Source organism: Stigmatopora nigra, chromosome 15 (genome assembly GCF_051989575.1).
Source record: "Stigmatopora nigra isolate UIUO_SnigA chromosome 15, RoL_Snig_1.1, whole genome shotgun sequence".
NCBI classification, from domain to species: domain Eukaryota; kingdom Metazoa; phylum Chordata; class Actinopteri; order Syngnathiformes; family Syngnathidae; genus Stigmatopora; species Stigmatopora nigra.
In genome coordinates, this window is record NC_135522.1 from 12,056,700 (window position 1) to 12,084,699 (window position 28,000).

The window sequence follows — 28,000 nt, forward strand, 5'->3', positions numbered from 1 at the left end:
CATGGGCTCTGGACATCTGAATAGCAATCGCAACGGTGCCGCCAAATGTTATACCCTGAATTTAAGCTGGAAAAACGGAGGAATAATCACAATAGTGATTTGTTGTTGCTTCCTCAATCCAACTCTACTGATATGAGGAAGATCTCCCACGCTGGTCGAGCTACGTGGATCAAGGCAACAATAATCGAATACCGATATATACCCAGTCAAAACCAGTTGCAACATCTTTAATATGGGATCGTTAACATGATGTAAATTAAATATTTCAATTGTTAAACCAATGCTTTTTTTCTTATCTGAACATTTTAACACGTCACACCATTACCGCCCGTGACCTTAGTGAGAATAAAGCAATTCAGAAAATGAGCTCAGATGACATGAGAAATTTACTCATTTTTTTCTGAAATGTTAATTGATGTGAATGTAACTATTACAGAGAACGAGAGCTTTTTTTCTCTGCCTGGCTGGAGAGGAGGATTTTGAACTCCTATGAAGAATCCAGCCTGGTTTGCATTTTGTATTTTTTTTCCTCTTTTTTAATTTACATGATTTTTGTTTGTATCATTCTATTGTCTTGTAATCAATGTACCTTCTTATGTTCACTGGCAGGGATTTGTATCAATGAAGTAAGAGCTAGCAGCCACCAGTCTCATGGCTTTCTAGGACCGTAAAGCAGTTGATATGCTTCTGGGGGCGCCATGGGGCGTCTGTGCAATGTTTGGAAATCAATGTGGCACCTTTATTTCCAACGACATATCACCCAATGATTCCCTAACCAGAGCCATTTAAGTAAGAAAATGTGAGTATTGCACCCAGCATTTGCATATAGAATAAAAAAATATCATAATACCAATTTACCTAGGTATTTGTCCTCGTGGTCACCTTCTCCTCCCACTACAATTGTGCCATTGGTCTTTTTCAGAAGGTCTGTCAGACGAGTCCAGTGGCTCTGTGATACTATCCGACATAAATCTGGAGAATCCTGAGGGCGCTCACCGTAGAAATCCTTCAGTGTAGCGCACAAGGCAGGAAGGAGGGAGTCACGTGTCTTCTTTGAGCAGACCACATAGTCTGGCGCAACACAGCTCTGTCCTGCATTGAAAAACTTGGCCCATACTATACGTTTTGCAACAGCTTCAATAGTTACTGTTCCGTAAACGAGGCATGGACACTTGCCACCTAGCTCAAATGTCACTGGTGTCAAGTGGACTGAAGCTGCCTGTAGTATAGTGCTGGCCCTTTCCTTAGAACCTAAAACAAGATAAAATAATAGATATTTATTGTTGAGTTAGGCTAAATAGTGTGATAGCTTTTTACAGTATAAGGTCATATTTTAAAACCTGTACAATATTATTGTTACGATCGCGCCGCGTAGTGCGACACGATCGGTGGAGAAGTCGAACCCAGATGCAGAGTCGCCGAAGTAAATGGAAAGGTGAGGCAGATCTGTAGCTCTTGTAGGTTGATTTAATAAACGGGGTAACATAACTTAAATAACTTGGCTTGACCACTCATTACAAACGAAAAGAACATGCGGCGTGGCGTCAATGGAAACAGCAATGACTACGAGGATAAACAGGAAACGAAACCAGAACTAAACCAGAACGATCCGACGGCGTTCACAGAAAATCATAATGCTTAAATACCAAAAATAATCTAATCACGTAATTAGTGACAGCTGATAATTATCGTGACGTCATGCCAGGAAAGGCAATCCAGCCACTCCTGACAATTATAGTCTATATCGTTCAGACAACAATACAAAAGGTTTGTTTGCATATTTCCTTTCTTACAGACTAAATAAATTTGTGATACGAGCAGACCCACGTAACCCACGTTACAAGCTTGATCATGGAACCGTTTGCGCTTGGTTAATGAGGGGTCACTGTGTAAGATACTGTGTCCAGACAAACGTCATCAAGAACTTGCAGAACCGTATTTGACTAAGCTTCAAAAGAACAGTCAAAGGAGGATGGAAGAAACAAAGTGTCCTGGTAGAGAGGGGGACTAATGATTATTATGAGGAATCTTGGCCAAGCTATCTTCTAAATGGAATTAAAATTTGCACCATGTGTGCATTGGTTCACATATGAATAAGTGCAATAGTACCTCTATTAGCGAATACTCTAAATAGGATTTTTTGCTGGTTCCGAAACACTTTGATATGCAATTGACCATTCCAATATACAAAAACTAGATCCCGGTTACGTCACTCAAAACGTAAATAAATTTCCTGGTCCCATTGTTTTAGATTGAAATTGCCTTGCTTGAGACTCCAATGGCTTCTAATTGGACTGTCACAACAACCAGTCATCTATCGAAAAACATTAGATCAGAAAACTGCGTGCAGTTGACTGGTATGACTGGCCATGTTTTATTTTTTTGTCTGCCCTGACAGCAAAGAATTTGATGATGAGGTCCTGATAGATCTGAAATACAACTTCAGGAGCAGGTTAAGAAAGAGTGAGATCAATTTAATAGGAAATAGGTTTATTACCAGACTGCAGGATGGGGAGAGAGCTTGAACAGCTGTGAACCGCTCACAGTCTGTTGTCCTTGCAACTCCCTCTGAATGAACAGTGGGTCAGTTTTTATATAGGAAAACAGGGAATAGTATGGTTTCTATGAAACGACCAAACTCTGGGCAAAGTCTGATTAATCAGTGACAAGTCTCCATGGCAATGACCAAACTTTGGGAAAGTTTCTTATGACAACGATGTTTCTATACTTACAAAAACTGATACAATATGGACAAGCAATATAGGTCATTCACTAGATCCCGGTGTGGTCATGGGATTTTTTTCTCACTGTTCTCTCAGCATTTTATCTATTGCAGATTCAGTCTTCCCAGCCTGGTGCAGGTCTACAATTTTGTCTCTGGTGTGCTTCGACAGCTCTTTGGTCTTGGCCATAGTGGAGTTTGGAGTGTGAGAAACTGAGGTTGTGAAAGGTGTCTTTTATACCGATAATGAGTTAAAACCAACGCTATTTATACAGGTAACGAGTGGAGACCTCGTTAGACCTCTTTAGAAGTTAGAACTCTTTCACCGCCAGACATTTTGCTTATTTGTAGGTGACCAAATACTTAATGCCCACTCTAATTTGGGAATAAATTTGTTAAAAATCAAACACAAATGATTTTCTTTTTTTTCCACACTGTTTCTCATGGTTGAGATTTACCAATGTTGTTAATTACAGGCCTATCTAATCTTTTCAAGTAGGAGAACTTTCACAATATGTGGTTGACTAAATATTTATTTACCCCTGTATGTGCCAGAGTTGCACTTGTGATTTTTTTTATTGCTTAATAAGGGGAATTGCAATCACAAATAAGGGGAACAAGCGGCCGAGGTTGAAAAGTATGTTGATGACATGGGCTTTGATGGCGGCGACCTAGACAGGAGGGCCCTGATGGCAGCGATGTGGACTGTGGTCATGACGCCGGAGACCAGGACAGCTGCAGCGTGGACAGCGTCCACGACGGCAAAGACGCCAGTGAGGTGAACGGCCGTGACGTGAACAACAACGATGCCAGACAAGGTGGATGGCAATAACCAGTGTTGCCAGGCTAAGTGTGTCCTTGCAAAGTGTCTCCTGAGCAAGTGCCCACTTCCAGTGTTTCATGGGTGAGTGTGCCCTACTACAAAAAAGTCCCAAGCATAACAGCAATTCTTCTTCTTCTTCTTCTTCTTCTTCTTCTTCTTCTTCTTCTTCTTCTTCTTCTTCTTCTTCTTCTTACTATTATTATTATTATTATTATTATTATTATCATCATCATTATTATTATCATGATCACGATTGTGATCGTGATTGTGATTATGATGCTTATTATTATTAATAATAATATTATGATAAGAACTACTCTCATTTCGAGAGTAGGAGAGCGAGATTGAGAACATATTTTTTTATTACTTTGATGGACCAGCATTAGGTGGTTGGGGGCCTTTGTGCTGGAGTCACTCAGATTCCTTGTGCTCAAGCGAAAATATTCTGTAGCGACTGGATCTATTGTGGACCTGGAACTTATTCATTTGATTTGCACTAATACTTTTAAATAAAGAACCCCTGGATCCCTTTGTAAGTACTTAGAGGTACCCCTGTATTATTCTTAAATTGATTTGTTTGTCGTCTGCTAAATAATTGTTAAAATACAAATACATTTTAAATTTAGATCAGATTAGATAGAATTAACCTGTGTAAAAGATGTGGTCAAATTGATTCTGCAGAAGTGCTTTGCTCTCTTCTTCTCCCCCACTAACAACTGCATAACAGTCCTGTTAAATACAAAATATATAAATTACTCACAGTTACACTACAATTCTCAGCGCACTAAATGGAATGCAAAAATCCTTACAAGATGAGATAAAATTTTACTTCCGATCTGAACAAGCTTCATTAGCTCATGCAACAACTCTTGTTAGGAGAGCACCCCTCCATTCCATAAACCGATTGTGAGTTGTAGGCCACACTAAGAGACAAAGATCTATTTGTAACTTAAATCAAACTACCACTATATACAGTTGTGGTCAAAATTTTACATACACTTGTGAAGAAAATAATGTCATGGCTCTCTTGAGTTTCCAGTTATTTCTACAACTCAGATTTTTATCTGATTGAATGGTTGGAACAGATACTTCTTTGTCACAAAAAAACATTCATGAAGTTTGGTTATTTTATGACTTTATTATGGGTGAACAGAAAAACGTGATCAAATCTGCTGGGTTAAAACATACATACAGTAGCGCTAATATTTGGTAACATGTCCCTTGGCCATTTTGACTACAATTAGGTGCTTTTGGCAACCATTCACAAGCTTCTGGCAAGCTTCTGGTTGAATCTTTGACCACTCCTCTTGACACAATTGGTGCAGTTCAGTGAAATTTGATGGCTTTCTGACATGGACTTGTTTCTTTAGCATTGTCCACAAGTTCCCAGAGGGGTTTAAGTCAGGACTTTGGAAAGGCCATTCGCCTGATTTAGCCATCCCATTACCACTTTTTATGTGTGTTTGGGTCATTGTCCTGCTGGAACACCCAACTGCGCCCAAGACCCAATCTTTGGGCTGATGACTTTAGGTTATCTTGAAGAATTTGTAGGTAATCCTCCTTTTTCATAATCCCATTTGGTCTCTGTAAAGCACATGTTCCATTGGCAGCAAAACAGCCCCACAGCATAATACTATCACCACCGTGTTTGACGGTAGGTGTTACGGCTGGCAGCCTGGACACACACTATGTAGGAGGTGTGTGCTTTCTTTTCTTTACTGGTACCTGCAGCTGTGGCTCCACCCCTGTGACAAAGCCCTGCCCAGGCCAACACAGCTGTGACTAATTCCCCAATCATCCCTCCTTCAATCAAGATTCACTTCCTGCCCTTATTTAAACCCTTTTCATTTGTCAGTTCACCCTTGCCCTTGATGCCTTGATGCCTTGCTGAGTTGCAGGCTTGTGAGTACGTTACTCCCTGTTATATTTTGTATGTGTTGTTAATGATTTTGGGTTGCATAGGGGGACTTGAGATAAGTTTAGACACCCCGGGGTATACATATAGTTTGTGCATTTAGACACAGTTATTCCCCTGTCTAGATTATATTACATCAGTTTGACAGTGGCACCCTTCGGTCTTATTTCCTGTATTTTGTGGGTGTTCATTTGGACACCTGTCTGGGAGGGGGTTTTACCGTGTTTATTTGAGGGTGCCACTTTAATATCTTGTGCTTCCCTTATGTTATCCCGTAGTCTGTTTTATGGACTTTATTGTAAATAAAATATAACTGAAGGCTACTTCCAGTGTTTGTCCGAACTCATCTTTGACCGAACCTGTCTGCTGTGATAGTTGCGACTCCCTGGTATGTCATACCCCAGCGGGAGTCGTAACAAGTGGGGGCTCGTCCGGGATATCATTACGATCTGTTATCACAGCAGCAGTTTGGTCATTGGTGGTGCGGACTGCATGTGCAGTAGGCCGGTGAAGGCTGGGCAAGCAGTGCTGGAGTAGGCACATTTAATAGCTATCATTCAGTGTAGTGTAGTGCTGTAACTAGCAGGATGGACTTTGATGCGGAAGAGTTCCTTTTTCAACTTGGCACTGTAGATCAGGTTGACCAATGTAAGAGGAGAGATCTGTTAAATCTTGCCGCTCATCTAGGGTTCACTCTGTCCAGGACTACCAGGCTAGCTGATTTGAAGCAGGAGGTTAACCATATATTAATAACAGAGCACTACTTAGAAGCTACAGGGGGAGCATCTGCGGGTGTTTCCTCTCAGTCTCTGGTTGATTCTCAGGAATCAGGCAGGGGGAGAAAAATGAGGTAGGCAGGGATGGTGTCACCTTGAATGTAAAGGCTCTAGTTAGAAATCCCAGGGCTGGTTTAATAGGAACCAGATGGAGATGGTACTGTGCCTATTGGGAAAGATCCCCACATTGCTCTAAAGATGTTACGTATGCAATATGAGGCTAGGGATAGGGAGTATGCCCATCAGCTTGCCCTCAAGAAAAGAGAGTTGGATTTGCATTATGCCCATCAGCTAGCCCTCTAGCAAATGGAGAAGGAGATTGAACTAACAAGACTGGAAGCAGAACTCGAGAAGCTCCAAAATGGCAGCAGGTCTATGGACGACACTCCCTTCTCCACACCCTGCTGGAGTCCAAGCCCGTCTTGGAAACAGCATGGTAGCCAAAAGGAGCAGAAACGATTGGCAGTGGAGGAAGAGAAGAGAAGGGATGTAGAGAAAGCACGTGTAGCTCAAGAACGGCTTGAGAAGAAAAAAGCTGTGGAGCTTGAGCGTGTAGAGAAAGCACATGTAGCTCAAGAATGGTTTGAGAAGAAAAAAGCTTTGGAGTTAGAGCGTGTAGAGAAAGCACGTGTGGAGCAAGAATGGCTTGCAAAAGAAAACGCTTTGGAGCTTGAGTGTGTAGAGAAAGCACGTGTAGCTCAAGAACGGCTTGAGAAAAAGAAAGCTTTGGAGCTTGTGCGTGTAGAGAAACCACGTGTAGCTCAAGAACGGCTTGAGAAAAAGAAAGCTTTGGAGCTTGAGCGTGTAGAGAAAGCACGTGTAGCTCAAGAACGGCTTGAGAAAGGAAAAAGCTTTGGAGCTAGAGCGTGTAGAGAAAGCACGTGTGGAGCAAGAATGGCTTGAGAAAGAAAGGCTTGAGAAAGAAGAAGCTTTGGATCTAGAGCGTGTAGAGAAAGCACGTCTAAAGCAAGAACGGCTTGAGAAAGAAAGAGTTTTGGAATTTAAGAGGCAAGAAAAAGAAAAAGCCTTGGAGCAAGAGCGACAAGCAAGAGAAAAGCCCATAGAGCAAGAGAAACTAGAAAAAGAGAAAAGGCCTTGGAAGCAGAGCGAAAAGAAAAGGAACTGATTGAAAGAGAAAATATTTTGGAGCAGGAAAATTTAGAAAGGGAAAAATTGGAGCAAGAGCAGCTTGAAAAGGAAAAGGCATTGGAAGAAGAAAGAAAAAAAATAGCACAGGGCAAGAAGAAAATGTCCGCCCCGGAGATCAGCCTGCAGAAAGCACCCTAAGTTCCGGTGCCGAGGCCACGCAAAGTACTCCCGTCGCCACTGGGGCCGCCACTCGCACCCGTGCCAAAGCCACTAACCAGGCTTCCGGTGCCGACCGGCCTTCCAGGTACAGTTCTTCCTCGCACCGTTCTGCCAAGCACCGTTCTGCCAAGCACCGTTCTGCCAAGCACCGTTCTGCCAAGCACCGTTCTGGCAAGCACCGTTCTGGCCAGCGCCTGCCCGCCCACAAGCGGTAGCAATGCTCCGGCGCCCCAGGATGATGGTGCCGGCGACTGCAAGAGCGGCAAAGCTCTGCCACCCCTGGACGAGGGAGTTGGTGACCCTCCGAGCAACCAGGGTAAGGTGCCTGACCGTTCTAAAATTCTAATGTCTCCTAAAGGAAGGGGGCTTGGCCAAAACTTAAAGGACTGGCGCGGACGCCCGCCAGATCGGCCACGGCTCATCATCGGCCGGCGCGGACGCCCGCCAGACCGGCTACGCCTTGTCACCGGCCGGCGCAGACGCCCGCCAGACCGGCTACGCCTTGTCACCGGCCGGCGCAGACGCCCGCCGGACCGACCACTTCCTCGTCTCATTTCTGGCCGGTGCGGACGCCCGCCAGACCGGCCACGCCTTGTCACTGGCCGGCGCAGAAGAGGACGCAGGCGCAGAAGAGGACGCTGGCGCAGAAGTGGAAATAGGCGAAAAAGAGGGCGCATTAAAGCACGCCGGCGCAGAAGAAAATGGTGCAGAAATGGAAGTCGGCGCAGAAGAAGATATCGGCGCAAAAATGGAAGCGGGCGCAGAAGGTTATGGATGATGCCCTGTCTCGGGTTTAGGAGGAGAGTTTTATCAGGATTGTATTGGTTGATTGAGCCAGGTTGGTGGTTTGATTTCGTCAACAGGTTGACTCTTGAGGGGGGAGGTGTTACGGCTGGCAGCCTGAACACACACTAGGCACAACAGTAGGCATGTTGTAAATGTGGTTAAAGGCCTCACCTTTTCTCCTCCAAACATATTGTTGTGTGCCAAACAGCTCGAATTTAGTGTCCTCTGACCAAAGAACTTTCCTCCAGAAGGTCTTATCTTTGTTTATGTGATCAGCAGCAAACTTCAGACAAGCCTTGAGGTGCCACTTCTGGAGTAAGGGCTTCCTTCTTGCATGGCATCCTCTCAGTCCATGGAGATGCAAAACACGCTTGACTGTGGACACTCACACCTGTGTTCCAGCAGCTTCTAATTCTTGGCAGATCTGGGTTAGGGTTTTTAGTGATTTTCGGTTGAATCTTCACCCTCCTGATCAATTTTCTTTCAGCAGCAGGTGATAGCTTGCGTTATCTTCCTGATTGTGGCAATGACAAAACAGTGCCATGCACTTTATACTTGCAAACAATTGTTTGCACTGTTGCTCTTGCGACTTGCAGCTGCTTTGAAATGGCTCCAAATCACTTTCCTGAGTTGTTCAAGTCAAGGATTCGGTTTTTCAGATCCATGCTGAGCTCCTTTGGCTTTCCCATTGTAGCGTTTGTGGGCATTTGCATTCAATGAGCCCTATTAAATGGCCTCAGATAAGTCACCAGCAGTAGTCACTCATAATCACTTACAAGGAGTTAAGAGGCCATGCAATGAAGCTCATTTCACTGACACGACTTTCTAAGTCACCAAAATTGCTCCTTCATGTTGCTGTATGTATATTTTTTACCCAACAGATTTGATCACTTTTTCTCTTAACCCATAATAAAGTAATTAAAGAACCAAACTTCATGAATGTTTTTTTGTGACAAAGAAGTATGTGTTCCAATCACTCCATCAAAGAACAATCAAAATTGTAGAAATAACTGGAAACTCAAGAGATCCAAATGACATTATTTTCTTCACAAGTGTATGTAAACTTTTGACCACAACTGTATATTTACATATACATACACACGCACACGCACGCACATACACATTCACTTTTTTGTCGTGATAATCAAACTTTTTTGTGTTATTTGGCAACATTTTGTGATATAATTTTAGTCCTCTTTGACTGGTTTTGGGTCAGTCATTTACTAAAGAACTGCATATTTTTCACACGACTAAAATCTGTAAACAATCATCCATAACACCACCACATTCAAAATTGTGTTTACCTGCGACAGGTACTTGGGGATGAGCTCAGCTAGCAACAAGTCAACAGAAGCACTGACCTCAGAGGGCTTGATGACAACACAGTTTCCTGGTTAGAGACATTTAACAAATAAAACAGTGATAACTTTTGTCACTATATATATATATATATATATATTATATATATATATATATATATATATATATATATATATATATATATATATATATATATATATATATATATATATATATATATATATATATATATATATATATATATATATATATATATATATATATATATATATATATATATATATATATATATATATATATATATATATATATATATATATATATATATATATATATATATATATATATATATATATATATATATATATATATATATATATATATATATATATATATATATTGGATTGGATAACTTTATTTATTCATCCCGTAATCGGGAAATTTCTTTGTTGCAATAGGAAGAGGGTGAGGATGCAGGAATAGGAAAGGCATTATACACAAATAGGTACTTAATAGTAAGTTAATAAATAAATACATGAATAAATATATAAATAGGTAACCGTGTTGCTGAGATATATATATACATACACATACATATATATAGAAGCACATCTATACTGTATCCGAATTCAGGAGGTCCTAACCCACAGCCTTTTTTAAGTTAAAGAGCCTGACGGCTGATGGGAGGAAGGATCTGCGGAAGCGCTCCTTCCTGCAGCTAGGGTACCGCAGTCTACTGCTAAAGGAGCTTCGAAGGGACTCCACCGACTCGTGCAGGGGGTGGGAGGTGCTGTCCATGATGGACCTCATCCTGGTCAGCATCCTCCGCTCTCCCACTTCCTCCACAGAGTCCAAAGGACAGCCCAGAACAGAGCTGGCCCTCCTGATCAGCTTGTTCAGCCTGTTCCTGTCCCTCTCCGTGCTCCCACTTCCCCAACAGACCACTGCATAAAACACAGTAGATGCCACCACAGTGTCATAGAAGGTCCTCAACAGTGACCTGCACACACCAAAGGACCGTAGGCTCCTCAACAGGTAGAGGCGGCTCTGGCCCCTTCTGTACAGGGCATCTATGTTTGTGGACCAGTCTAGTTTGCTGTTGAGGTGAACACCCAGATACTTCAAGTTCTCCACGATTTCAATGTCTTTACCCTGGATGTGCACCTGAGTGGTCTGTTGAGGTGTCCTCCGAAAGTCAACAACCATTTCCTTTGTCTTACTGGTGTTGATGTGCAGGTGGTTTTGCCTACACCAGTCGACAAAGGCTGTGATGACTCCCCTGTACTCCAGGTCGTTCCCGTCTGTCACTCGTCCAACAATGGCGGTGTCATCGGAGAATTTCTGGAGGTGACAGGTGTCTGTATTATGTTTAAAGTCTGACGTGTAGAGGGAGAAGAGGAGTGGGGAAAGCACTGTGCCTTGTGGGGCCCCCGTGCTGCAAGTTACCACATCAGACGTACAGTCCTGGAGTCTCACATATTGTGGTCTGTTGGTGAGGAAGTCGATGATCCATGCAGCTAGGTGGTTCCTTACTCCAGCCACCTCCAGTTTTCCTCTCAGAAGGACCGGCTGAATGGTGTTGAATGCACTGGAGAGGTCAAAAAACATCATTCTCACCGTGCTTCCCGAGTTCTCCAGGTGTGAAAGAGACCTGTGCATCAGGTAGGTGGTAGCATCTTTCACACCAATGCCTGGACGATAGGCGAACTGCAGAGGGTTCAGCTCTGCATTCATCAGGGGGCTCAGGTGGTTGAGGGCGATCCTCTCCAGTGTCTTGATCAGGTGAGAGGTTAATGCTACCGGCCTGAAGTGGTTTGGCTCCCTGGGGTTCGCAGTCTTTGGGACTGGGACCACGCAGGAAGTTTTCCACAAGGTGGGGACCTTCTGCAGACTGAGGCTGAGGTTGAAAATATGCAGAATCACTGTGCCAAGCTGATCCGCACACTCTCTCAGTAGCCTGGAGCTGAGGCCGTCCGGACCGGTAGCCTTCCTTGCCTCGATCTTCTTTAGTTGTTTTGTCACCTGATCGACAGTGATGCAGAGACCGGTGGAAGAGGGGGAGGAAGAGGGGGAGGAAGAGGGGGAGGAAGAGAAGAACGAGGGGGTAGAGTTGCTTCTGGTCTGGGGGGTCAGGGGAGCAGGGGCAGAGCTGAATCTGTTAAAGAACTGATTCAATTCATTGGCCCACTCCCCGTCTCCGGACTCCGGGCCTCTCCCACTGTTGCCTCCATGGCCCGAGATGGTCTTCAAGCTCCTCCAGACCTCTTTGGTGTTGCCTCTTTGGAGTTGCTTCTCTAGCCTCCTCCTGTAGCTGGTCTTTCCCCTCCTTATTTCTCTCTTCAGCTCCTTCTGGACCGTTTTGAGATTCTCCTTCTCCCCAGACCTAAAAGCCCTCTTCTTCTTGTTCAGGAGGGCCCTTAGATCCCTGGTGACCCACGGCTTATTGTTGGAGTAACAACGGACCTTCATGGAGGGTACGATGTTCTCCACACAGAAGTTAATGTAATCTGTGATGCAGTGGGTCAAGCTGTCGATGTCTTCCCCATGTGGTTTGCACAGCACCTCCCAGTCGGTTGTCTCAAAACAGTCCCTCAGTACCATGCTGGTCTCCTCGGTCCATCTTTGTATGATCCTCGTGGTAGGTTTTATTTTCCTCACCGTAGGGATGTAGGTGGGGATCAGATGGACCAGGTTGTGGTTTGAGCGGCCCAGTGGGGGAAGGGGGGCTGAGCTGTATGCCTCCTTTGTGTTGGCATACAGGAGGTCCAGAGTTTTTTGTTCCCTGGTGCAGCACTTCACCTACTGAGTGAAGGTGGGGAGAGTTGAAGTCAAGGGAGCATGGTTAAAATCACCGGAGATAAGAAGGAGAGACTGGGGGTGTGACGTCTGTAGCCGGGACAGAGTAGTGTGGAGCAGCTCACGAGCCACTGCTGCATCGGCCGAAGGAGGTATATACACAGTTATTATGATGACGTGCGAGGACTCCCGGGGGATGTAAAACGGCCTGATGCTAACAGCTACTAGCTCGATATCTCGAGTGCAAAATTGCTCCTTCACAGTAATATGCCCAGGACTGCACCATCTACTGTTAATAAAGACAGCTAGTCCCCCACCTTTCTTCCTACCGCTCTCCTCAGCGTCCCTGTCCGCCCTCACCAGCTGAAAGCCATCCAAGGAGATGAGAGAGTCTGGTATTCGCTCATCCAGCCAGGTCTCCGTGAAGCAGATAATGCAGGCGCTCCGATATTGTCCTTGTTGTTTGGTCAGCGCCGTTAGCTCTTCCATCTTGTTGGGGAGAGATCTTACGTTCCCCATAATAATAGATGGAATGCTGGGTCTGAAGCGTCGCTTTTTCTCCTGACATTTTCGTCCGGCTCTGCATCCTCTTCTCTTCCTCTTTAACTCAGCGGGGAGGTCCAAGTCCAGGGGAATCCCGGTGTTGCGTAGCGCTAACAGTTGATCCTTCGTGTAAAGCAGCATAGGCATGGCTGGGTGGGTCAAAATAGTCTCCAAAATTTTGAAATTTGAATTTGAAAAAAAGGACTAAACTAGAAGATCAAAGACTGCCTCTCGCACAGCTTGAGTCTTGGAGTAGAGTCTTGAAAGTAAAGTCCCAAAACATTAAAGTATCGAATATAATATATAAAGTGAAGTAACAACTAAAGTCTTAAGAGACAATAAAAACATAAAATAAAGGATAAAAATCCGTAAAAAAAGCTGTACAACCACAGAATTCGAGTGAGGGTTTAGGGAGCTATTGCAACAAGCAGCCGCTTTGAACGGCGCCCTATGATCATATATATATATATATATATATATATATATATATATATATATATATATATATATATATATATATATATATATATATATATATATATATATATATATATATATATATATATATATATATATATATATATATATATATATATATATATATATATATATATATATATATATATATATATATATATATATATATATATATATATATATATATATATAATTTCTTTGGATCGTGGCAAGATGCTCTGATTTTGTAGCTTACTTTTTGACACATTTTATTCATATTCTTTAAATTGGTTGAATCAACACCTGTGGTGGTAGTTGGGTGTGCATGTGGCCTGTGAAATTGAATTTAACAAAGGGGGCCATTACTTTTTTTCACAGTGGGCCAGACAATTTAGATATTTTTTTCTGCCTAGGCAATTAAAATATAATTTAAATAATATTCTTCAGTGTTGTGGCCCAGAGGCTCTCAGCATTCCTGCAGAGGAACAACCTTGTCGACACCTCAGTGCAGAAGGCAGGGATAAGTGGATTCTCAGGATGTCTGGAACACACAAGTGTCATCTGGCACCAGGTGCAGACGGCCAAGAAGGAGAAGAAGGACCTGCATGTGGTATTCTTGGACCTTGCCAATGCATTCGGCTCAGTGCCTCATGAGGTTTTGTGGACAGCGTTCAACTTCTTCCAAGTCCCCGAGTGCATCACAGGTCTGGTCAGAGCCTATTTCCAAGACCTCCAGTTCTGCGTTGCAACACAGACTAGTACAACTGCCTGGCAGCATCTCGAGATTGGCATAATGGCGGGCTGCACCATATCCCCACTGGCGTTTACCATGGCAATGGAGCTTATTATCCGAGCATCCCGATGGGTGGTTGGAGGGGAACGGTTGAAGAGCGGACTGCGTCTTCCTCCAATCAGAGCGTACATGGATGACATGACGACAATAACAACAACAAGCGCATGCACCAAACGCCTGCTGGATAAACTCCAGGGAAACATCAAATGGGCACGAATGGAGATAAAACCCAGCAAATCCCGCAGTATCTCCATTGTCAAAGGCAAGCTCACCAATGAGAGGTTCCATGTCAACAACGAGCCAATACCAACCATTCTGGAGAAGCCTGTCAAAAGTCTTGGCCGCTGGTACAGCGCAGAGCTCAAAGATTCGAAGCAGTTGGAGCAACTCAAGCAAGATACCATCAATGGCCTCAAGCAGATCAACAGCACAGCTCTGCCTGGAAAGCTGAAACTGTGGTGCTTTCAGTTCGGGCTGCTGCCTCGTCTCATGTGGCCAATTTCCATCTATGAGGTCACTATATCCCACGCCAATCGGCTGGAGAGACTGGTGAATTCGCAGGTGAGGAAGTGGCTTGGACTGCCGAGATGCCTGAGCAGCATTGGCTTGTTTGGCAATGGAGTTCTCTCCCTACCAATCTCAGGCCTGACGGAGGAGTACAAATGTGCCAAGTCAAGACTGGAGATGACTCTCAATGAATCCCGGGATCCATTCGTCAGAGGTGCCGCTCCAACCCTAGCAACGGGGAGGAAATGGAGGCCATCTGCAGCAGTTGCGGGGGCAAAGACCGCCCTCCGACACCGGGATATAGTGGGTCATGTCCAACATGGCAGAGGTGACCTTGGGTTGGAGACAGCAACACCCACCTGGCAAAGGGCTGCCCCAGCTGAACGGCGGCACATGGTGGTGGAGGAAGTGCGCCACCAGGAGGAAGCAGCCAGATGTGCCACAGCGGTCTCCCAGGCTCAGCAAGGCCGCTGGATGAAGTGGGAAGGTGTGGAGAGGAGGAAAATCACGTGGGGCGATCTGTGGAGCATGGAGGCCAATAGACTAAGCTTCATCATTGGAGCCACATATGATGTCCTGCCCTCTCCAACCAATCTACATGTCTGGTATGGAGAGGACCCAGCCTGCCTCCAGTGTGCAGCCCCGGCAACCCTCAAACACATCTTGGTGGGTTGCAAGACCAGCCTAACGCAGGGAAGATACTCCTGGCGCCACAACCAGGTGTTGAAGTGCCTGGCTGCTGAACTCGAGAGCAGGAGGGTAACCACCAATGCCTTGCCTCTCCAGACTACAGTCCCACAGAAAACAACTTTTGTTCGGGAAGGGGAGAAGAGAGGAACCAAGACATCTCCTCCGGATCCAGGCCCACTGAACGCTGCCCGGGACTGGGAAATGCGGGTGGACCTCACCCAGAGACTCACCTTCCCACCAGAAATTGCAACAACCAACCTGCGCCCCGATCTGGTCCTCTGGTCCAAATCCTGCCGGCGTGTCTTCATTGTTGAGCTCACTGTCCCATGGGAAGAGGCCATCGATGAAGCATTTGAGCGGAAGAGGCTGCGATATACCAACTTAGCAGCTGAAGCAGAGGGGCGGGGCTGGAGCGTAAAGGTGTGGCCGGTGGAGGTGGGCTGTCGAGGCTTTGTTGCCAAGTCCACCACAAGGCTCCTGAAGGAAGTAGGGATTAGGGGGCAGGCCCAACGGAAGGCAATTAAAGAACTTGCCACTGCAGCGGAACGGAGCAGTCACTGGCTGTGGCTGAAACGTAAGGATGCAACATGGGCTGCCAATTGATCGCGTGGCTCCACCTTGCGCCACACACCCGGGGCTGATCATCCTGTGGTGGGCCAACCTCTGCAGAGGGTGTCTTGTTATAAGTGGCCGAAACACCCAATGACGTGTGGGGCAAACAACTGATGATGTGGCGTGCAGGTGGCACCACGTGATCCTAGCCAAATCCCACCCCATGTAAGACGATATCTCCAATCTCTGTCAATTGATGTGCTGAATATTAGGGATATTTAACACCTAGTCCTATAAAGAAGTCTAAAAACTGCATTTTCTATTTCCTTGGGTTATCTTTTTGTCATTTGAAAATTTATTTTATGGTCTGAAACATCTGTATGTGATAAATATGCAAAAGGTAAAGTATTCATGTTGACTGTGATGTGCAGAGTACTTAGCACTCATTTAACTGTATCAGAACTTTGCATTATATAACCAGTAGATAGAGCTCTAATAACAGAAATAGCAGAAATCTGCACCTCCGTCAACATGAATCGGACGTCTACCGTCGTCAATGGCAGCCGATAAGTTAAATGAGTGCTCTATAAGGGTTAAAAAAATTAAAAACAATATAATTCAGTGTATCAGAGGCTTATGTGGAAGTTCTGATGTAACGACTTTAAAAGAGGTGTTGGGACATGCCAATAATAGTATAAAATGTGGGATTAGCACGGGCAAGGCAAGTTTGTTTATACACACACAAGAACAGGCCGTGTTGTTTGTGTCACCCAAGAACACATAAATTGAAAAACATGTACACACACGTCAATAATACAAAATTTATTGATAATTTTGATATTAGATATATAGATATTAATGCTCTGACATTGTCAATGCGATAACAAACTCGATCTCTCTCATGATTATAATTTTCAGAGCGAATGAATCCGGCAACAAATTGTCCGTCGACGAAATGTCCGGCGACGAATTGTCTGTTCGACGAAACGTTCGGGGACGAAGTGTCTGTCAACCAAGTGTCCGTCGACGAAACGTCCGGGTACCATACATTTAAATGATTATAAAAAAAATTCTCTAGACAGCATTTTGAAATAGCCCATCTGGAGTCAGTTAAGCCCTTTAAAAATCATATGATGATGTAAGATTTACGAATTTGAGGCACTCGGTTAGCCCTTATTCAGTTTAATAGCAATAAATATTTTGCCACTTTTAATCTATGTAAAAGACTTGCACCTAGTGTAAAGGAGCTTCAACTCTTTTTTTTAATTAGTACCTGCTGCAATGGCCCCAACCATGGGAATGATAAGAAGTTGCAGGGGGTAATTCCAAGTTCCAATGATGAGCACCACACCTAATGGTTCTCTTCGCACAAAACAGTCATCTGTTGCTGTGGCCTGCAACCGAGGAGAAAAACGTTCATTTGCAGGGGTCAGTGAGGAGAAAATTTAATAAAAAACATAAATTCCTTATTTTTATTGTTGCACTTCTGATGCTGTTCGGGTCACAGCCTCACAGGGAAATTGAAATATTTCAACACTTTGAAGGCAATTTTAAGGGTTTATATGCAAGTAAATACGGTATCATTGCTTGTTGTTTGTCAGTGACAGACTGCCACTCTCTGACTTGCGTTGTTAATGTTTTTTTATAATTTAGGTTGGGTTTTGTTTTGAGTGCTACATATGTGGGCTGTGCGCAGAAAACACGAGAGTGGTGTGCAATTGCACAGGAGCACAGTTTAGAGGGAACATTGGTCAGGATCCCCACGAGGTTCCCGGGAACGCTGAAATGTAGCCCAGGCGACTATTGGCAGGAGACGGAGTTTACCCTGAAATGGTTGCCAACTAAATGCAAACTACTAATAGACAAACAGCCCTTCACACTCATATTCACTCCAAGGAACAATTATACTTATAAATATTTCTGAGTTTGGGAGGAAATTCAAATCCTCAGAGAGTACCCACTCAGGCATGGGTAGAACATCCAAATTTCAAAATGGACGGTCGTGATCAAACCTCTTTATCTAAGAACTGTGAGGAAGCAAAACACGCAGTCAGCAACTGCTGCTGTAATACATTTGTATGGAAATAATGAAAACAGTTATACCAAAGGTTCTTAACCTGGGTTCGATTGAACCCTAGGGGTTCGGTGGAGCCTTTGCCGCGGACTGTCAAGACACATCGATTCATCTATTCACAAGAACATGCCCCGCTTGACCATCACTGGTTAAAGATGATCACGTGACATTGCTTGGCCAATCAGTGCTGTGAGGAATTTATATAAGTTGAATTTTTTTATCATATTTTGCCTTACACTAAAGTAGGGTTTGGTGAATGCCCATATGAAACTGGTGGGGTTCGGTGAATGCGCCTATTAAACTGGTGGGGTCCGGTAGCTCCAACAAAGTTAAGAACCACTGAGTAATACTTACTAAAGTTTTATTGACGTACTCTGGCTGCATCCATCTTTGAATGTTATCGATGGCATAGTGTAGCTCATTGATCACCATATCAACTTCAGCTATCATGGCCTCAAACTTTGGCTGTACAGAGGAAAAATTGAAGAAATATCAACGGAATTGTAAATATTCCATTTCAAATTCTCACACTTCACACACTCAAGAACACACTTAAACATCGTAATTTCAAAGTCATTGTGAGAAACCAGTTGTGGACCGTCAGGGCCTGCAAGTTCTTCTCTAATGTCTAAAAAAATATCTGAATCACAGACCAATGTTAATTATGTCTTGTCCATGAATAATTCCCAATTGTCTGTCAGCTTCCTTTCATTCCTTTTCCCCTAGTTGTGCTGCTTCCATGTGTGTTTTCATATTCAAGCATCTAACCAATTACATTTCAGCCACTCTTTGTTGCCAGGATCAGAAATCTGCCTTGAGGCCTTCGGAGTCAGTTCGGCAGGCTTTGGATTGGATATTGGATTGGATAACTTTATTCATCCCGTATTCGGGAAATTACATTGTGGCAGTAGCAAGAGGCTGATTAGACAGAGCAGCAAACAAAAGCACTAAGTACAAAGTAAATCAAAGTAAACGGAATCATCAAATCATTAAGACATAAAAGCAGCAAAAACACACAAACGAGCAATAGTGGACGGAGCTACCACGGCCGCCGGCTGCAGCTTAAACATGGCCATTTTGGTTGCGGTAGCTAAAACGGACTCAAAAAGACTTTGTAAAGTTGGACAAAAACTGGAACCACACACAGGGAGTCTTACACGAGATGGGGAAATTCTGCAGACTGTGACCAAGGTAGAGAATATGCATAGTCGCTCTTCCAAGCTTATCTGCATAGTTCCTCAGTAGTTTGAAGCTGAAGAAAACAGCAGCAGGGTAACTCCTCGACTCTGTTGCTGGTAAGCGCAGATAGCTTTTCCATCCCATCTCACGATGGAATGGTTGTTCAGAGTGTTGCCTCTTTTTCCGGCATTTTTGTCCAGCTCCGAAACTCCGGCGGCACCGAGGTGTTGCTCCTTCTGCTGCGTATTGTGACAACTAGTCCCATGTGTGTGTCAGTGTAGGCATGGCTGACTAGTTAAAAAAAAAGAATTAGCCGAAAGAAGCCAGGCTAACAGAGGGAGAGTTGTAAAAACATTAAAGTAAAAAGTATAAAGTACAAAGTATAGTAAAAAGGAATGTATCAAGAAATGTTAAAATGTAATTTAAAAAAAGATAGAAGGGCTATAAAACATGAAAAACATAAGAGTGTACAGAGGTACTCCTACTGGCTCCCGCTTGAACGGCGCCATCTTTTCTTGCTTTGCTGCATTAAAACAAGCGTGGATAAAACTGTTGCTTAACCAATCAGATATCAAGTTAGAGATACCAAGGCGTTCTCACAGGCGCAGGGATACGTCATCACTTTCACCAACTATGATTGGCTACTGATAGAGTGGACTAGCCAGAACTACCAAAAACTGCAAATAGAGCAGTGGTCTCAAACCGGTTCCACATAGGGCCGCAGTGGGTCCTGGTTTTTGTTCCAACCGATCCAGTGCCGACATTTTAACCAATCAGGTGTCTTTAAAATAAGTGGCACCTGACTCTAATTAACTGATTGCACTTGCCAAAGGTATGCTTGTTGAGTTGGAATGAAAACCTGCACCCACTGCGGCCCTTTGAGGACCGGTTTGAGACCACTGATATAGAGTGAGCTGCACAAGCTAATACAGTTGTGGTCAAAGGTTTACATACACTTGTGAAGAACACAATATCAGGGCTCTCTTGAGTTTCCAGTTATTGCTAAAACTCTGATAGAGTGATTGGAATAGATAATTCTTTGTCACAAAAAAAACATTCATGATGTTTGGTTCTTTTATGACTTTATTATGAGTGAACAGAAAAAAATGATCAAATCTGCTGGGTCAAAAATATACATAAAGCAGCCTAATATTTGGTAACATGTCCCTTGGCCATTTTCACTTCAATTAGGGGATTTTGGTAGCCATTCACAAGGTTCTGGCAAGCTTCTGGTTGAATCTTTGACCACTCCTCTTGACATAATTGGTGCAGTTCAGTTAAATTTGATGGCTTTCTGACAAGGACTTGTTTCTTCTGCATTGTCAAAAAGTTCCCAATGGGGTTTGAGTCAGGACTTTGGAAAGTCCATTCGAAAACCTTAGTTCTAGCCTGATTTAGCCATTCCATTACCACTTTTGATGTGTGTTTGGGTCATTGTCCTGCTAGAACACCCAACTGCGCCCAAGACCCAATCTTTGGGCTTTTGGCGTTTAACCTCTGTAAAGCACCAGTTCCATTGACAGAAAACAGCCCCACAGCATAATACTACCACCCACCGTGCTTGACGGTAGACATGGTGTACTTGGGGTTAAAGGCCTCACCTTTTCTTCTCCAAACATATTGCTGGGCATTGTGGCCAAACAGCTTTATTCTTGTTTTGTCTGTCCACAGAACATTCCTACAGAGCAAGTCTAGAGTATGATAAAAAACGCAGATGGCAACCCTGCAAAACATTTAATTGGCCGTTTTGTACTCATTTTTGTCTTTTAACCACGATTTTCCTACTAGCAGACTGGATCAAAGCCAGGCTAAGATGCAATAGTCCATCTCATTCAAGTAAATTGACAGTATATTTTACATGTCTGCCTTGTAGCCTAGCACCTGGAATATCCATTTTAATTGCCGTTTTACAAGCTCCAGTATCACAAAAAAAATCAAATTAATTTTTTTTCACGAACAATGTGATCTCTGGTTTAACCAAATAAAATGCTAGTTTCCATTAAATTTAGCTTAGCATCCTCATATTCAAAGTCCTCATTCAAATCATTTTGAGCAGGCATGCCGGCTAGTCATGCTGATTAAGCCTAATTTTTAGAGACCCTCTTGTCCGGGCAATCACGCGATATATGCCCCAATTTTCCACAAACACAGCACGCAGCATATTGGAAAACACGTTTTCTGTTTGAATTACTAATTTCTTTTCTTTTATTCTCTTGGCTAACATCCTTGCGCTCTCGCCACCTATCTTGGTAAAATTTTTCCCCTTCAGCTGAGGAGGCCCTGCCATTCTTTTTATTTATTTATTTTTACACAACGGACCCGTCTTATCACCCTTCTCTCTGTGGAACAAAATAGCCCGCTCTGCTTTTCCAGCCTCGCTTTTATCAACATGCTCATTCACACTCCCCACATTTTTCTATACTATTTCGTGATTATTTATCTAAGATTACTATTTAGTAATTGCCGTATTTCAGTGGCGGTCCGTGCATCTTCTAGTGAAGCCTTCAGCAAAATTATTTTATGGCTATAAAACCTCTACTGAAGGTACAGCTGTGACACATAGAAAAAAAATAATAACCCCATACAATTGAAATATTTAGAAATACAGCAATATTTTACTCACCAAAAATCCTTTTTACCTGTACACAATATCATCCTCCTTTCTTTCTTCCTTCTTTTCTATCGCCATCGAAGCTAAAGCTGAAAGTCGAGCCTATTCTGTCGTATTCATGGCAAACCTTTTTATTCGATCTAGTGCTGAAAATGTTCATTCCCGGTTGTGACAGGGTTGCTTGCTTTGGAGTTGTCCGACCTTTCTTAATGATGTCCACCTTTTTTTTTTTTAAGGTCCGTCTTGAAAATAGCTTTGACAGTAAATGTGCAAAAAAATCAATTTCTTCTCCACCTTCAGCCATTGCGGGTTGACCAAACCACTATTAAATCAACACAACAATATATTAGCTTGTGCAGTTCACTCCAGATAGTTTGGTAGCTCTGTCTCGTCCACTGTATCATTAGCCAATCATAGTTGGTGAAAGTGATGACGTACCCCTATGCCTGCGAGAAGGAAATTACGTATCCCTACGCCTGCAAGAAGGCCTTGGTTTCACCAAATCAAATTCTAATTGGTTAAAGCAACAGTCTTATCGATGCTTGTTTAATGCAGCGACTCGCTGCGCGAGTAGTGACTGGCACATGTGAGGTTTTTCACATTTTATGCAATATATATTAATAGATGTCAAAATACATTTTGTTTAGCGTTTTATCTGTTTATCTTTTCTGTATTTTGAAATAAATGCATGACACATGCCGCCTCATGGTGTAGTGGTTCCCTCGCCTGGCTTTGGTGCGGGCAGTCGCAGGCCCAATTCCTGCTGGTAGCGGTATGATTGGGGGTGCGGATTGTCATTTGTCTCTCTGTGTGCCCTACGACTTACTGGCGACCAGTCCTGCGTTTAGCCCGAAGACAGCTGGGTTACGCAACCCTTTCGAGGATGGGCGGTATGGAAGATGAATGAATGAATGAATGAATGCATGACACATGACGTCAACGCATCATGGCATCGTCAACTTGCAGTTTCGTGCATGTCGTGATTTTATGTGCATAGAAGCCGTACCCTTGATTCAGTCATATTTTTTTTGTCTGACTAAAGCGGCTTATATCATTACTATGTATAGATTTCTATCTGTTTATCCGTTTGTTGTTGCGTCCATTGACTCAGCGAGTGGTGCAACTAGGCGCTGAACATCTCCAAAATCATGGAACCCATCCTGAACTTCTGACGGAATAAGTCCGCTCCGCTCTGCTGACCTCACTTGGACTACTAATTTATTTCTTATTTATTGATTATTTAATTATTATTTAATTATTATTAATCTCTACTTTATATCAGTGGTAGGCCGTCAGGGCCTTCAATGCCTTCTCTGCTGGTCTAAGAAATATCTGAATCATATATTATATTTTGTCCATCAATAAATAATTCCAAATTGTCTGTTAGCTTCCTTCCATTGCTTTTCCCTCTGGTTGCACAGCTTCCAGATGTGTGTTTTCATAGTGAAGCATTTAACCCAGTGATTTTCAAACTTTTTTGGCCACCGCCCCCTTCACCGCCGGGCCAAAATGCCAACGCCCCCCTCTTTACCCCTTTCCAACGAACGAAGCTTGAATAAATAGAAGACAGGCGCCTCAGATATTATTCGCTAATTTCGTTTCTTTTAATAGACCAATGCGCAGTTCACCTCGAATCATAAAAATTGATAGCTGATGCATTAAGCCGGTCGCTGTGCGCATACGTCTGTGGTTAAGCGTTGCCGGCGCGCTATTGTGTGCTCCTCTGCGGCTGACTGGATGGTGGTGGTTTCCCCAGTCGCCTGCATCGACGATAAACTCGCGACAATTAGTGATATACGGTATATGCGCGCTGCTCGTGAGCGCTCGAGCAGACAACGTTTCTTGTTTCAATAAAGCTTGTTTTTTGTCGACTTTTTATTACAGACAATCAATTTTTCCGGTCTTTCTACAAACACCAACGTCACATTTTACTGTAATTGCTCCATCGCCCCCTTCACTATTTCAACGCCCCCCATTCGCCTGTTTATTCGTCAGCGCCCCCCTGAAAGTTCACACCACCCCCCGGGGGGCGGTACCGCCCACTTTGAAAACCACTGATTTAACCAATCACATTTCAGCCATTATTTGTTGCCAGGGTCAGAAATCTGCTTTCACGCCTTAATAAATCATTTCTGCATGCTCTTTTGCATAAAACAAGCATCAATAAAACTGTTGCGTTAACCAATCAGATTTCGAGTTGGTAGCACCACATTGCCTTGTCGCAAGCGTAGGGATACGTCATTGCCTTCTCGCTGGGGTAGGTCTACGTTATCGCTTTCACCAACTTTGATTGGCTGGCGATAGAGTATGCGGGCCAAAGCTACCAAACTGTATCTGGAGCAAGCTGCACAAGCAAATATATTGTTGTGTTGATTTAATAGTGGTTTGGTCAACCCGCAATGGCTGAAGGTGGAGAAGAAATTGATTTTTTTGCACATTTACTGTCAAAGCTATTTTCAAGAAGAACTTAAAAAAATAAAAGGTCATAAAGAAAGGTCGGACACCTCTAAAGCAAGCAACCCTGTCACAAACAGGAACAAACATTTTCAGCACTAAATCGAATAAAATCGTATGCCAGAAATACAACAGGACAGGCTCGACTTTCAGCATTAGCTTCGATGGCAATACAAAAGAAGGAAGAAACAAAGGAGGATGGATATTGTGTACAGCTAAAAAAATGGTGAGTAAAATGTAGCTATATTCCAAAATAATATTTTAATTGTATGAGGTCGTTATTGATTATTTTTTATGTGTCGGATTGATTGCGTCGCTAGAAAATGCACAGAGCGCCGCTGCTTTATATTGATTGTCTGCTTGTCCGTTGTTGCGTCCATAGACTCAGCGAGTAGTGCAACTTGGCGCTGAATGTCTCCAACAATCATGGAACTCATCCTGGACATCAGACCAAACAAGTGCCCTTCATTCTGCTGACCTCACTTGGACTACTTATTTATTGAATTATGTGGTGAAAGCTATAATCTCATTATACTTGTATAATGCCAATAAAAACATTCAATTCAATTGTGCACGCGACATTGAAACATTTGTATATTTATTAGCCGTTTATTAATAGACGTTTATTTATAGACGTTTATTTATAGACGTTTATTTATAGGTCCCTTCAAATGCGACTCATTGTCACAACTATAGCTAAAGGAAAATCCCTGAAATAACAGAAAATAAATTGTTTATATGCTTAGTAATATATCTGTGACATGATTATTACCTTGTAAAGATCCTTGTGCAATGCCTTCAAAATATCTTCCTCGTTTTCTTGGATCATGGACTTTAGGTTAGAAAGCTGAACACGACGAAACTGCTCCGATACGGTGATTCCAGAACGGAAAGTCGTACGTAATCTGTTCACGACTTCACTCTTATTGTCCATTCTTCCACCTAAAACACAAGCTAATGGATATTTTAAATACAAAACTATAATGGCTAACACAGGAATTAATTTTGCTTCGTCAATTTCATTTACATGAAAGATGTTATTCCTTCTCCAGTCTCTTTCTGTGAATACGTTTTTTCTCATGCGAGACAAATGGTAAAGACAATTTGTAAATACTGTATTCAAAGGAAAATTTTTCCTTATGAAGTATGTAGAGAACCAATATACCGTTTTTTATTGAGCACATCATAATTTTAGCCGCAGTGTCATTAACGAGTGCTACTTCTGAATTTTTCACACACAAAGGACGCACCGTTCTTTTAAACGCAGCCTGGCTTGGCATATATATATATATATATATATATATATATATATATATATATATATATATATATATATATATATATATATATATATATATATATATATATATATATATATATATATATATATATATATATATATATATATATATATATATATATATATATATATATATATATATATATATATACATATATATATATATATATATATATATATATATATATATATATATATATATATATATATATATATATATATATATATATATATATATATATATATATATATATATATATATATATATATATATATATATATATATATATATATAGCGTTAGCATTGTGATGTGTATGTGTGTAAGGCGGTCGTAGCAATGAAGCTAAGCTATGCTATTGAGATTCCTTTGTTCGCCCTGCTAACTAGCTGAGGACTTTGCTAAGTTGCAAAACAAAAGGTAACAAGTTCCAATAGTCATAAGTTCTGACAGTTTATGCAACAAGTACATTATTTTGGATTATAACGGGTTGTTAATATATTTATATGTATATATTTGGGTGTTATTGTATATTATGTTTTTGTGTGAATTGATTTGATATCAGTAAAAGTTGGCTTGAAGATAACAACAACTGACCTGTCTGATTATTTCCCCCTGTGTTTTAAAGGCAAATAGATTGCCAGAATTCAGGGGTACAACACTATATTTTGTAGTATAATTTATGTTTAAGTTTTATATAGGTATATTGAAGGTCTTGTTGAGATCGGTTTTCATAAATATTGGCGATTAACAAAAATAATCGGCGTTTAAAAGTCGGTGTATGGCGTGCATGATTTGAAATGGTAAAAAAACGTATAAGATACGTATAAAACATACAAGTTGACAGGTTTGGGGTAGCACTGTATGGCATCATTCAATTGATTTGCAACCTTTGTGCAACGTTCAATATTTGGGTCTGCTACTCGATCTTTCTGTTTATAAATGGTACTGACGGTCGAATGATTCAAGTTGTAGTATTCCCGTGCAACGGTCACCATATTTTCACGCGCATCAAGCTTCTTTATTATTGCCACTTTCGTTTCAAATTAAATGGCTTACCTCTTCCTTTCACCTCCCTCACTAGAAGCCTTTCGCTTTTCACCAACCATATTGAATAAAGGATGGATTCACAAGATATTTAATGATAAAAATGAAAAAGGTTCTTTTCGCACGGGAGATATGTCACGCACTTCCGCGCTGCAGAGGAAGGTGGATGCTGGGTGAGCTGAACTCTCACAGCGCCAGGCGTCGGTATTAGCAGAGGAAAGATGCACTACTCGGGAAAAGGTGCGCGATACAAAATCGAACTTATGAATTTTTTTTTATATAAACGCAATTGGCAGATATGTTCGTATGTACCGTTTGTTCGTAAGTTGAATGTTTGTAAGTAGGGGAGCGTCTGTAGTCATGAAAATAAGGTAGTTATATATGATAACCTCAATGTCAAATTAAAAAAAATCACTCTTTTTAAACTGCTATTTTGGACAACAAAAATGTGACATTCAAAACACAATGACCAAAAGAAGAAACAGTTGTGCAATTTCTGTAAAAGCTCAATCCAAAAAGAGTTACTGCACAGACCAAAAGAGAACCGATGACAAACAAGTAGCACATGTGAAAGCATGGTCTACTTTATATTGACAATGAAAGATAGTAATGTTGGAGGTGTAGTATATTGATACTATAACTGTTAGTTGTATCCGGTTATATAGCTGTGTTCAACCACCGCTACCTAGTAGCCATTACACATTACAGTGTGACCCGGATGTTGGCATGTTTTGAGGCTGTGCGAGAGTTGCAATAAAGAAGCAACCCATGTGAGCAAGTTGGCTCTGTCGTCTGGTGCTGTTATGGATATATTAACAATTATATATTAGTGCAAAGTTATCACCGTGGCGACGAGGATTGGATTCCTTTCAAGCCGGTGGGGATACCCAGTTCAGTACGCGGAAATTTAGGCATTACACGGATGTAAGGGGACTTTACAAACTAGCATTAGCAAGAGTTGCTAAGCTAACGTCCGTGGTGCATCATGGCCAGGCTCATTGGAAATCTTGGCGAATACAAGTAAGGTCAAAAATACTTCGAGTCCTACTTGGAGAGGTTTGAGCAATGGATGATCGTAAACAAAGTGGAGGACGGTAAACAATCCAACGTTTTCCTGTCTGTAATAGGTGCAGAAGTTTACGGTCTGTTAAAAAACCTCTGCATTCCAGATAAGCCAGGTACCCTCTCGTATGATGCACTAAGCGGAAAATTATCATCGCATTACAAACCGAAACTGCTGGTGATTGCGGAGCAATTCAAATTTCAAAAAAGGATTCAGAAAGAAAACCAGTCTGTGTCAGATTATGTTGTGGCATTAAAGGAGCTATCCACCCACTGTGAATTGGGTT

General features: G+C 42.3%; 1 protein-coding gene across 7 annotated transcripts in view; it reads right to left on the reverse strand.

The window, feature by feature from the left end:
- The window catches only part of aldh3b1 (aldehyde dehydrogenase 3 family, member B1), a 49,143-nt gene that overhangs the window by 13,998 nt on the left and 7,145 nt on the right, over positions 1 to 28,000 (reverse strand). For 2 of the 7 annotated variants that reach the window (XM_077734712.1, XM_077734714.1), the window contains 6 exons: positions 25,078 to 25,247; positions 18,416 to 18,526; positions 17,261 to 17,381; positions 9,635 to 9,720; positions 4,193 to 4,274; positions 859 to 1,251 (listed from right to left, as the gene is read on the reverse strand). In XM_077734712.1, the coding sequence (XP_077590838.1) occupies positions 859 to 1,251; positions 4,193 to 4,274; positions 9,635 to 9,720; positions 17,261 to 17,381; positions 18,416 to 18,526; positions 25,078 to 25,247 (963 nt within the window). Of the gene's footprint in view, positions 1 to 858; positions 1,252 to 4,192; positions 4,275 to 4,354; positions 4,469 to 9,634; positions 9,721 to 17,260; positions 17,382 to 18,415; positions 18,527 to 19,218; positions 20,785 to 25,077; positions 25,260 to 28,000 lie in introns of those variants that run through there. The other 5 variants (XM_077734711.1, XM_077734713.1, XM_077734715.1 and 2 more) reach the window with 4 other exon arrangements.